The sequence below is a fragment of the Mytilus edulis genome, chromosome 1, assembly GCF_963676685.1.
Source record: "Mytilus edulis chromosome 1, xbMytEdul2.2, whole genome shotgun sequence".
NCBI lineage: Eukaryota > Metazoa > Mollusca > Bivalvia > Mytilida > Mytilidae > Mytilus > Mytilus edulis.
Window position 1 is genome coordinate 113,187,898 of NC_092344.1, and position 12,508 is coordinate 113,200,405.

The 12,508-nt window shown below is 32.0% G+C and overlaps 1 protein-coding gene across 3 annotated transcripts in view; it reads left to right on the forward strand.

The window, feature by feature from the left end:
* The window catches only part of LOC139500557 (HEAT repeat-containing protein 1-like), a 78,162-nt gene that overhangs the window by 19,370 nt on the left and 46,284 nt on the right, over positions 1–12,508 (forward strand). For 2 of the 3 annotated variants that reach the window (XM_071289309.1, XM_071289316.1), the window contains exons 6-13: positions 2,384–2,641; positions 7,509–7,594; positions 8,261–8,524; positions 8,920–9,027; positions 9,597–9,816; positions 10,337–10,429; positions 10,981–11,066; positions 11,540–11,727. In XM_071289309.1, the coding sequence (XP_071145410.1) occupies positions 2,384–2,641; positions 7,509–7,594; positions 8,261–8,524; positions 8,920–9,027; positions 9,597–9,816; positions 10,337–10,429; positions 10,981–11,066; positions 11,540–11,727 (1,303 nt within the window). Of the gene's footprint in view, positions 1–2,383; positions 2,642–4,594; positions 4,657–7,508; positions 7,595–8,260; positions 8,525–8,919; positions 9,028–9,596; positions 9,817–10,336; positions 10,430–10,980; positions 11,067–11,539; positions 11,728–12,508 lie in introns of those variants that run through there. The other variant, XM_071289324.1, reaches the window with a different exon arrangement.

The following is a 12,508-nucleotide window of genomic DNA, read 5'->3' on the forward strand; positions in this document are numbered from 1 at the left end:
CTTCAAGTATTCCATTACTCCTATGCATATTTATTATAATGATTTGGCCTTGTATGTATGTTTCTTTTTTTATCTACTAGTAAATAACATCCGAAATGAATGACTGACGGACATATATACAAAACTTAATGAATAATTGAAATCAAAATGTTTGCGTTATAACGCAAAGGTTTGCGTTGTAACGCAAAGGTTTGCGTTGTAACGCAAAAGGTCTTCGTTATAACGCAAAGGTTTGCGTTATAACGCAAAAGGTTTGCGTTATAACGCAAATGTTTGCGGTATAACGCAAGGGTTTGCGTTATGCGTGTAACGCAAAGGTTTGCGTTATGCGTGTAACGCAAAGGTTTGCGTTATGCGTGTAACGCAAAGGTTTGCGTTATGCATGTAACGCATTATGCGTTATGCGTTATGCGTATAACGCAAACATAGGAAGAAAAATTAAAAAAAAAATGTGTAGCGCTAATACGCTTCCGTACATTTCAATCTATAAGTTCAGTTATTTCCATGTCTGTCCTTCAAATATGTGACTCAAGAAAAAAAATACAAAAATTGGTTACAATCGTAACTAAAAGAGAAAATCGAGTGCACCTTCTTATGTTAGTGTGTGTTTGAGATGAATTATTTGTCTTGAAAACATACAAATCAATACATCATCTCGCTTCAGATTCTATCATTTTTATATAGCAAAGCTACAGGTTGACTTTATAACATAAAACAATCACAGTACTAAAAGATGAGATATATATGTCAAATGAAATACCTATGCAATGAATCACAAAATCAGAGTAGGTGTGTTCGAATAGCTATTTTGTTTTACTACAAGTACTTGACGGCAGTCTTTTAAGATGGATGATGAAAATGCATATCTTCGAGGAAAAAAAATGCATTTTTTTGGCTCCCATTTCTACTATTGCACTTTATATTTGTCATCCTATTTAGTGTCCTTAACCTCAAACATAACTTCCAATAAAATCAAGGTATGATGTAAACAAGCTGAAGCTCCGCCTATCTTAATTGACATGCTTGAGCAAACATTGATACAAGCAAAGCAAGCAAGCCAAACAAAGATTTGTCTTGCTAGCATTAATGCTAGCAAGACAAATCTTTGTTTGGCTTGCTTGCTTTGTTTGTATCAATGTTTGCTCAAGCATGGCAATTAAGATAGGCGGGGTTTCAGCTTGTATACATCATACTTAAATTTTATTGGACGTTATGTTTGAGGTTAAGGACACTAAATTTTAAAACATCACATGCCAAATATTCTCATATGTTTCCTTACCTGTAAATATACAGTACAGTCAGGATTCTACTTCGTCAAAATTATCATTCTCCCCATTACGGCAGTTCATTTTCACTATCGTAGAAATGGAAACTAAATTTTTTTCGAAGATATGCATTTTCATCATCCAACTTAAAGATTGTCGTCAAATACTTTTAGTAAAATAGCTATTCGAACACACCTTATCTGATTTTGTGATTCATTGGATAGGTATTTCACTTGACCCCTACATTTCATCTTTTAGTATTGTGATTTTTTTATGTTATAAAGTCAACCTGTAGCTTTGCTATATAAAAATGATAGAATCTGAAGCGAGATGATGTATCAAATACTCTTCCTTTGTACGTTTTCAAGACAAAATATTCATCACAAACACACCCTAACATAAAAAAAAGTGCACTCGATTTTCTCTTTTGGATACAATTGTTACCTATTTATTGGATTTTTTTCTTGAGTTACATAAATGAAAGGGCAGACAAGGAAACAACTGAACTAATGGATTGATATGTTATAAAAAAAAAACAATATTAAGTTTATATTTTTCTTTCATTGACCAATTATTGTATTTTTACAGGTGAGGAAACATGTGAGAATATTTGTGATGTTTTAAAATTAAGTGTCCTAAACCTCAAACGTAACGTCCAATAAAATTGAAGTGTGATGTATACAAGCTGAAGCCTATCTTAATTGTCATGCTTGAGCAAACATTGATACAAACAAAGCAAGCAAGCCAAACAAAGATTTGTCTTGCTAGCATTAATATAAAAGCTGTAATGTAAAAGCTGTAAAACTAGATTGCTATATTAAATACAGGGTAACCAATATTTTGCTTTATAGACCACACACACTGGTCTATATAAGCTTGATTTCTCATTGTTTTGTCTGTGGAGGATACATGTAGTTATCTTATTGGCAGTCACCACATTTTCCTGGTTACATTATCTGATTTTTTTTTGCACAATAGAGATGCAATTTATATTTTGTTTAAGTTCGTTATATTTTTTGAAAGTTTAATTTATTTAATAAACCATTCAATTATGGATGAAATATAAAACAAATTGTATATCAGCCATAACTTAAAGACCTTATATATTTATTATGTAGGCACAGGAGTCAGTAGATGAAACAATGCCACAATTAAGGACATGGTTTGCCTTTTACATGACCACAGCTATAGGTGTGATGGAAACAGGTGGCATTAAGGAAGAATTTATTGCCATGATATTACCACACATCAGTCAAGGGTTAAAATCTAGTATACCGAACTACAAAGCAGCTACATATATGATTATAGCAGAATTGTTTCACAAGGTCACCTTGAAGGATAAACTTCTGACTACACTGCTGAATACAATCTGTAAGGTAAGATGGCCGACCTGTTTCACAAGGTCACCTTGTAGGATACTCTTCTGACTTCACTGCTGAAAACAATCTGAAAAGTAAGATGGTAGACCTGTTTCACAAGGTCACCTTGTAGGATACCCCTCTGACTACACTGTTAAATACAATCTGTGAGGTAAGATGGCCGACCTGTTTCACAAGGTCACCTTCAGTGTTCTCCCCAGGCCCATATGACGCTGCGGTGCCGCAGCGCCTTCATAATATTTTCGAAGATCCCGCAGCGTCTTAATTGTCCGCTGTCCCTTAATACTTGATCCCGCAGCGTGTTAATTTTCACATTTTCATTATAAATGTTGGTTAAAATTGTCAAGTTGCTGATCACCGCTGAGAGGTCGGTCAGTGTTACGCAATAACTGACAATTAGTTTTACCTGAGCCACGCTTATCTCAGCCTTATTGGACTATGTTATCATGTAATAGCGTACATGATCATCAAGAAGATAGATATTTGTAGAAGAAAATTAAAAAAAATAAAAACTTCAGTGCAGAAATTGAAGAAATAGATCGCAAATACATTGTATTTACGCATTGTGTGTGTGATCACTTGACCATTTAAATAACGAATTTTTTCATTGGTCGAGAAGAAGAATCTATTTTAACACGACCAATGAACGTGATGAATACACGTGATAAATTTGAATACACATTGCTAAAGATATTTACGATGAAAATTATGAATGAGAGTATTTGTAATTGAAAAAAATAAAATACACTTTGATTAAAGATAAAGAGAAGTGATTTATTTTAATATAAAGTGATAAAATGTAACTTGCAAGGTAAATTGTCTCAAACTCTCGTGTTTTTAGAAAATAAAATGATCATTGAACATCGATCGTAAAATTCCGTTCGTCGGGAAATGTGACAATCAATTAACACGGGTACGGAATTGCTGCAGCTTCTATATAATGTCACTAGTTGATAATTTCAATAGTCTTAACTTTAAAAAACTTGCAAAGTTTCGTTTATATCTGCCAGTGATAGGTTTAAACAGAGACATATATGTCTCTGGTTTTAACAATAACACACACGGAAGCGTAATGTAAAACTACGGAAACTTGTCAGCTGTTCATTAACATATTTTTGTTTTAAAAAGTTGTATACCAAATATGATCAAACATCTTAACCATATTCGATTTGATTAATTCTGAATGAACATGTTCTCTGCAAATAACAAAAGGGTGACTTCTAAGCAAAAGGCAGATGATGGAAGTAGAAGTTTTTTTCCCAGCCTAATGACTTCTAATGAAAAGGGGAATACACCTTCCTCTTCACTGTCAGTATAAGCAGATGTCATTTCTTCTCCTAATCCCAAACCTAGCTAAAGTTTTAGCAAGTGATAACAGCAAGCACCATGTTTCTGGTTTCAATGACAAGTGGCTGACTGAGTTTTCATGGCTTACAAATGTTAAGGGGGTATAAGCAAAAGTTATTGTGAGAGGGGGTTTTTAACCCTAAAAAGGATAAAGGCAAAATTGAGGAACAGACTGTCCAACAAAATAACACTATCTTGAAACATTAGAAGGAGCAGAGAGTAAAGGGATGAATATTTATATTTTGACTTATAAATAACTTCAATTTATTTCATATATATATATATATTCTTGTAATTCATTATTAAATAATCTGCATTATCAAACACATACACAAAGCATTATAATTCATATTGCATGTCATGGATTAATGACTGATTGCTTCAGATCATAAAAGTTCACTCTAAAAAAAGAGTTACGCGCCCTTGAATTTTGCGCCTTAAAAAAATCCTGGGGAGAACACTGACCTTGTAGGATACCCCTCTGACTACACTGCTGAATACGATCTGTAAGGTAAGATGGCTGACCTGTTTCACAAGGTCACCTCGTAGGATACTCTTCTGACTTCACTGTTGAAAACAATCTGAAAAGTAAGATGGTAGACCTGTTTCACAAAGTCACCTTGTAGGATACACCTCTGACTACACTGCTGAATACAATCTGTAAGGTAAGATGGTAGACCTGTTTCACAAGGTCACCTTGAAGTTGTAGGATACACTTCTGACTACACTGTTGAATACAATCTGTAAGGTAAAATGGTAGAATTGTTTCAAAAGGTCACCTTGTAGGATACACTTATGACTACACTGCTGAATACAACCTGAAAGGTAAAATGGTAGAATTGTTTCACAATGTTGACAACCTTGTAGGATACTGCTTAATACAATCTTCAAGGTAAGATGGTAGAACTTTTTCTTAATTTATACTTTCATTTTTGAAAAAAAACAATCAAAGTAACCTCTCTTCTCAAGTTGATATTAGTGCATGTTCAAATATACTTGAGGCATGTAAGAATCTTGAATTCTAAAATAAATATATGAACCATAAAAAACATAATCAATGACACATGTCATTAAACTGATTGCAAGTTAATGTTCCCTTTGCACTTAACCTATAAAACATTTAACAGAATAAAGATATAGGATTCATGCAAATTTATAAAGAATAAACTAGTAGGTATTAAAAGATCTGTATTTTTACATTTTCTTTTTATACGACCGCAAATTTTGAAAAAATTTTCGTCGTATATTGCTATCACGTTGGCGTCTGCGTCGTCGTCGTCGTCGTCGTCGTCGTCGTCGTCGTCGTCGTCGTCGTCGTCGTCGTCCGTCGTCCGAATACTTTTAGTTTTCGCACTCTAACTTTAGTAAAAGTGAATAGAAATCTATGAAATTTTAACACAAGGTTTATGACCATAAAAGGAAGGTTGGTATTGATTTTGGGAGTTTTGGTCCCAACATTTTAGGAATAAGGGGCCAAAAAGGGCCCAAATAAGCATTTTCTTGGTTTTCGCACCATAACTTTAGTTTAAGTTAATAGAAATCTATGAAATTTTGACACAAGGTTTATGACCACAAAAGAAAGATTGGGATTGATTTTGGGAGTTTTGGTTTCAATAGTTTAGGAATAAGGGGCCAATAAAGGGCCCAAATAAGCATTTTTCTTGGTTTTTGCACAATAACCTTAGGTTAAGTAAATGGAAATCTATGAAATTTAAACACAATGTTTATGACCACAAAAGGAAGGTTGGTATTTATTTTGGGAGTTTAGGACCCAACAGATTAGGAATTAGGGGCCAAAAAGGGACCCAAATAAGCATTTTTCTTGGTTTTCGCACTATAATGTTAGTATAAGTAAATACAAATCTATGAAATTTAAACACAAGGCTTAAGACCATAAAAGGAAGGTTGGTATTGATTTTGGGAGTTTTGGTCCCAACAGTTTAGGAAAAAGGGGCCCAAAGGGTCCAAAATTAAACTTTGTTTGATTTCATCAAAATTGAATAATTGGGGTTCTTTGATATGCCGAATCTAACTGTATATGTAGATTCTCAACTTTTGGTCCCGTTTTCAAATTGGTCTACATTAAGGTCCAAAGGGTCCAAAATTAAACTTAGTTTGATTTTGACAAAAAATGAATCGGTTGGGTTCTTTGATATGTTGAATCTAAAAATGTACTTAGATTCTTGATTATTGAATTTTTTTTGGTCCAGTTTTCAAATTGGTCTACATTAAGGTCCAAAGGGTCCAAAATTAAACTTTGTTTGATTTCATCAAAAATTGAATCCTTGGGGTTCTTTGATATGCCAAATCTAACTGTGTATGTAGATTCTTCATTTTTGGTCCTGTTTTCAAATTTCAAATTCTACATTAAAGTCCAAAGGGTCCAAAATTAAACTAAGTTTGATTTTAACAAAAATTGAATTCTTGGGCCTCTTTGATATGCTGAATCTAAACATGTACTTAGATTTTTGATTATGGGCCCAGTTTTCAAGTTGGTCCAAATCAGGATCTAAAATTATTATATTAAGTATTGTGCAATAGCAAGTCTTTTCAATTGCACAGTATTGTGCAATGGCAAGAAATATTTAATTGCACAATATTGTGAAATAGCAAATTTTTTTTTAATTAGAGTTATCTTTCTTTGTCCAGAATAGTAAGCAAGAAATATCCTATTTGTGCAATAGCAAGAATTTTTTTTATTTTGAGTTATCTTTCTTTGTCCAGAATCAACTTAAATCTTTGTTATATACAATATACAATGTATATACACTTTTTACTACCAACTGATAAATTTAAATAATCTTTACCATTCAGTGATAACAAGCAGTTTTTTTACATCTTAATATTTTATGATGTATTTAAATGAGTAGTTATTGTTGCAAACTCCATTAGAAATTTGAATTGATATCAGTTTTGAAAAAGGGAAACGGGGATGTGAAAAAAAAGGGGGGGGGGGGGTTAAATTTTTCTCATTTCAGATTTCATAAATAAAAAGAAAATTTCTTCAAACATTTTTTTGAGAGGATTAATATTCAACAGCATAGTGATTTGCTCAAAGGCAAAAAAAACCTTTTAAGTTCATTAGACCACATTCATTCTGTGTCAGAAACCTATGCTGTGTCAACTATTTAATTTTAGATTTAAAAAGTTTGAAGAAGAAATCTTTAATTGATTTGTAAAATCTTGGCATTTGTTTTGTGTAAAAAAAAACCATGTAATGTCAAAAATTTGATCACAATCCAAATTCAGAGCTGTATCATGCTTGAATGTTTTGTCCATACTTGCCCCAACTGTTCAGGGTTCGACCTCTGCGGTCGTATAAAGCTGCGCCCTGCGGAGCACCTGGTTATAGTTGTGAGGAAAAAATTAAAACCAACAAATAAAGAGTTTACATATAATACAATAGAGAACATGTTTTGTCTGAGGTTTCACTCCTAATTAGTACAATTTTTGTACACAAAATACCTGGAGTAGGAAATTAGCAGTACTTTTGATTAATTTGAAATTTATTTCACAGTACATTTCACCACGATTGTTGACAGAAGCTTTGTCATGTATGCTGTTGATGTTCCAGTCACAGAATATAACAGGATTGTCAAAAAGGTTAGTACATATCTATTGTTATGTATCACATGTCAGATGTATTTATTGTGTTATGTTTGAATAAGCTTTACATAGATTGATTCTGAAAAAAGAAATATATGTGGATGGCATACCTTATGGTGTTAATTTTCGTTATTCACTGCATATTTTTGTTATTTCAAATTATTGCAGTGATATTAATTATATAATAAATGCAGGACTTATTTCACTCTTTTATAGGTATACTTGCACAGTACCTATCAGAAAAAGGAGGGTACTTATGGAACGTCTGATTTCATTTTTATGCCCCATTTAATATAGGCATTATGTTTTGTGGTCTGTGCGTCTGTTCTTCCTTTCATCCGTCCGTCCGTCTGTTTTTTCGTCCGTTCATCCGCCCATCTGTCCCCCTTTAGTTTAAAGTTTTTGGTCAAGGTAGTTTTTGATGAAGTTGAAATCTTATCAACTTGAAACTTAGTACACATGTTCCTTATTATATGATCTTTCTAATTTTAATGCCAAATTAGAGTTTTGACCCCAATTTCACAGTCCATTAAACATATAGAAAATGATAGTGCGATTGGGGCATCCATGTACTATGTACACATTTTTTTTTTTTTTTTTTTTTGTAAACCAATTTTAAATGCATCATACTATTGCCTATCTAAATAATGTATTGATTGACAGGGCTTTTAAGAGGCTGTGTAGTCAACCTGCGCTGGTAGAAACACTGGTACCTTTATGTAACCAGTACAAGTCAGACAAGTTCATACTGGCTTTATTAGAAAGACTGATTCCTGCTGCCATTAAACCAACAAACTGCATGACGAGTGGCAGTGACAGTAATGAGTCAGACACAGAAGGAGGGGGAAGTACTGAATTAAATGTGGCGCTACACAGAATTCTATCTGATGTGACTTTGGAGGAAGGTCAAGATGAAGTGGTTATAAGGTAATTGATAAAAACTACTAACAGAGTTGAATTCGAAATAGCAGGACTTTGGAGAAATTAATACATACAGAACATGACAATAGAGGAGGTCATGATGAGTTGATCATAAAAAAAACCCATAAAATAGCCTCAATATTTGGACTGATCCATAGCAGTCCTTTTTCATTTAAAAACAAGACAAGGAAAGGTATCCTGACTCTAGAAGAAATTTCATTGCATTAAATCAGATAATCAGTATTTTAAATGACTTTACCCTAAGAAGGTTTCCGGTTGCAGAATATTAGTTGTAAATATTGTGTGTAGTGACATTTTAAAAGATATGTTTATAAAAAAAGATCTTATTTGATAATTTTGATAATTGTGCTATGTTCTGACATAATGTAATTTTATTTTAGGAATATTTTGGATAAATTAATGAAATATAGCGGAAAGTTTGAGCGTGAAGAAGCTGTGAAGGATTTCTGTAACAAATTCACTGTTACCATGAGGATGCTGGAATCCAAGTAAGATTTACATAAACATTGATTTCTAACATTTCACAGTTCAATTTCATCAGATGATCTTTTTAAAGCATCATTTATAGCTCTTGGAAATTATATTGAGAATCTTTGTTAGTATAATATGAAGCAGTCATAGAAATCTTCAAGATTTACACCATAATAAGGCAGTTATTTATTGGAATTGCTCCATTAGACTGATTTTTTTTACCCTAAATAATATGGGAAAAAAATTTGAAGCCCAAAAGAGGTATTGGCATACACATAATATGAAATATAAATACAATTACACAAAGATGAATATGTAAATAGTTTTTTTTAAAACAAAACAAAGACTCAATTTATATCAGATAATAAAGCACATCAGAATTCTATGAATGGCATATAATGCATGTGTTTTGGTCAATGAATTATTTTCTTCTCCCTCCATGGCAGATAAGAATGATGTTTTCAATTTGTAATAACAATTTCAATTCTATATTCTCCTTGAAGAAAAAGATTTCTAATTTAGAAAGAATGTCATGTATTTCTGTGCATCATGTGAATGTTTACCAATAATGTTGATGATTATTTAGGTACCCCAAGGCAGTTGACAGAAGTATGGAAGACATTCTAGAGAATGCTGAATCTGACAAGACAAGGGAGTTAATGGAACAATTTATGAATCAGATGGTATTCTCTGTTCAACACCATCTTGTACCAGAATCAAGTGCCAGTCTGACCTTGTCACTTAACCATCGTCTACCAACAGTCAGACAGAAAGCTACTCAGTATTTATTGAAAAATCTAGAGGAGGTAAACATTGTCACTTAAAGTAAACTAACCATTTCAATTTGAATGACATTAGGTTTTATAAAACTAACTAATTCATGCATACCTACATAAAATTGAGAATGGAAATAGGGAATGTGTCCCATGTTAAAGTGGTAGTTGATTACATATATGATGTGTTTGTTTCCTTGAAATTAACCTATTCAGGTTTATAAGGATACTTTTCCTACTGTAAATTCAGAAATTAATGCAATGTTTTCATTATTAGAAAAACTGTGAGTTATGATGGCAATAATCTAAACTCACATTTTGAACATTTTTTATAAGAATTAAACAGGACTTTTCTCAATATCGCAAAAAATAAACTTGCATTTTAGTCTTAAATTACGAAATTGCAATAATAAATGCACGCAATAATTTCTGAATTTTCAGTATCATTTTATCATAGACATACCTCCATTTGATTTTATTAACGTTGTTTCTAGGTCTGATTATGAATATAAATGAGACTTTAAATCTTAACAATGAATTCTGCTTATTTCAGGCACCAGATGATGACTTTGTGAATGATGTGTTATTGAACCGCCTTAGAGATGATGATAAAGATGTTGTCAAAGCGGCTTTAGAATCAGGATCAGTACGTATTCTAGTTTTAAGTTTTATCAAAATATCTTCAACAGCTCAAAAGTATGAAGTGGTCTCTATTGAAAATAAAATTGTGTGGTACGCTTGTCAATGAGAACCACCTTCCAAAATGCAAAAGTCGAGAATTTACATTGGCAAGTCACTGTGCTATGTTCAAAATAAGACAAAGACCCACACTAGACGCAGTTCCCTGTGTATTCTTGATCAGGTTGTATTAGGAGTAAGAAAGACTATTTAGGAAAAAAATACTTTAAATTCAAAAATTATGTGCAATATTCTTTATTATGCTGAAATTGATGCTGGATGAACATCACAATGATTAAAACGTCATTTTTTATTTTATATCGAGTCAAATTCTGCTATTAAACATTTACGAGAACCACATTAACTTTAGTATTTGTATATATTTTTTGAAGATTACATTGATAAATGCAATAAATTACTATATTCTTAGGTTTAATACATCAGACATCAAAACATAAAATCTAAAACATAGCTACATTGCAAATGAAACAGTTAATGATTTAAGATTTTTTTCTTTAGAAAATATGGGGTTTGGTGACAGAGAAGGATGAATTGATGAAAGTATTAAAACTGTTGCTAGAGAAAGTGGATACAGATTCAGGATGGTAAGATTAAGATATTAAAATCCCCTTCTGTTCAGTATTTGTTGCATAGGCAGATCCAGGGGGGCCTGGCACCCCTTTTGTGGGAAAAATTTGGTTGATTATATAGCAAATCACTGAAGCATGACTGGAGCAGACCTTCTCCCTTATGTCAGTCAATGTAAATAAAAAGATATGAAAATTTTACAAATTGGACTCATCACAATAATGATATTTTACTATGAATATTCATGAAAAGGATTATCTTTGTTAAGGAGCAATTTTAATCCTTGGAATACAATATCAAAGATTAAAAAATAATATAAAATCGCATTCATCATAAATTCATAATATATTTGATAGAACTTTCATCACCATCATTTAATGCAAGTATACTAAATAGATTTATTCCCTAATAAAACTATGTGTATTAGAACCTGTTATATAAGTTCAATCAGAATAATTTTTGAATAAATTTTTTTTTTTTTCATTTCCAGGAAAGATATGATGTTGCCAGTACTAGAAGTTCTCTGCAGTTGTGAAGAAGATAAAGATGATCATCAGATATTACTAATGTTATTTCCATTTTTTCTGATCACTGATTTGAAAGGATATGAATATGTGGCATTCGTTCTCAATTCACCATTGGCTAAGAGACATACACTTTTAAAACATGTTAGCAAAAGTAAGTTAACAATTACTATAGTGGTGCCATATAGACTGTATTTATGCCCCATTTTTAGGCTTTATGTTTTCGGTCGTGCATGTGTTCGTTTGTTCCTAAATCCGTGTGTCTGTCCGTCAGGTTAAAGTTTTTGGTCAAGGTAGTTTTTGATGAAGTTAAAGTCCAATGAACTTGAAACTGAGCACACATGTTTCCTATGATATGAACTTTCTAATTTTAATACCAAATTACAGTTTTGACTCCAATTTCACAGTCCACTGAACATAAAAAAATTATTGTGCGAGTAATTTGGACACATTCTTGTTACTTTCTTTTCTCCATATTAAAAGCCTTTTTTTTACCATAAAATATACATGATCTGTCTCCTAAAACAAGATCACTTATACAAACCTATCTTTACTTTTGACATAACTTTGATCATTCATATATATTCTATGTTTAAAAGACTTCATTTACTATAATTTATAATTTAATTTACTCTATAGGGCCATTTGCCAATTACTGATTTAATTCTGTTTTTACACACTTGTTAAATAAATTACTCCGCTTTGTCAATAATTAATTTGTTCTATACTAAACAAAATCTGCTTTTCTCTACACATATAGTGTGATAAGTTGAAACTGATATATGTGCTTTTTATCAAATTTTTAGTGAAAAATAACTTCTGGAATCACAAGAATTTAGATTAACAACAAACCAAATATTTAAAAAACTAAAGGTTACACACATTTCACACAGAGCAAATTGCTCTTTCTGATAGCTCTCCATTGTCAATAAAAA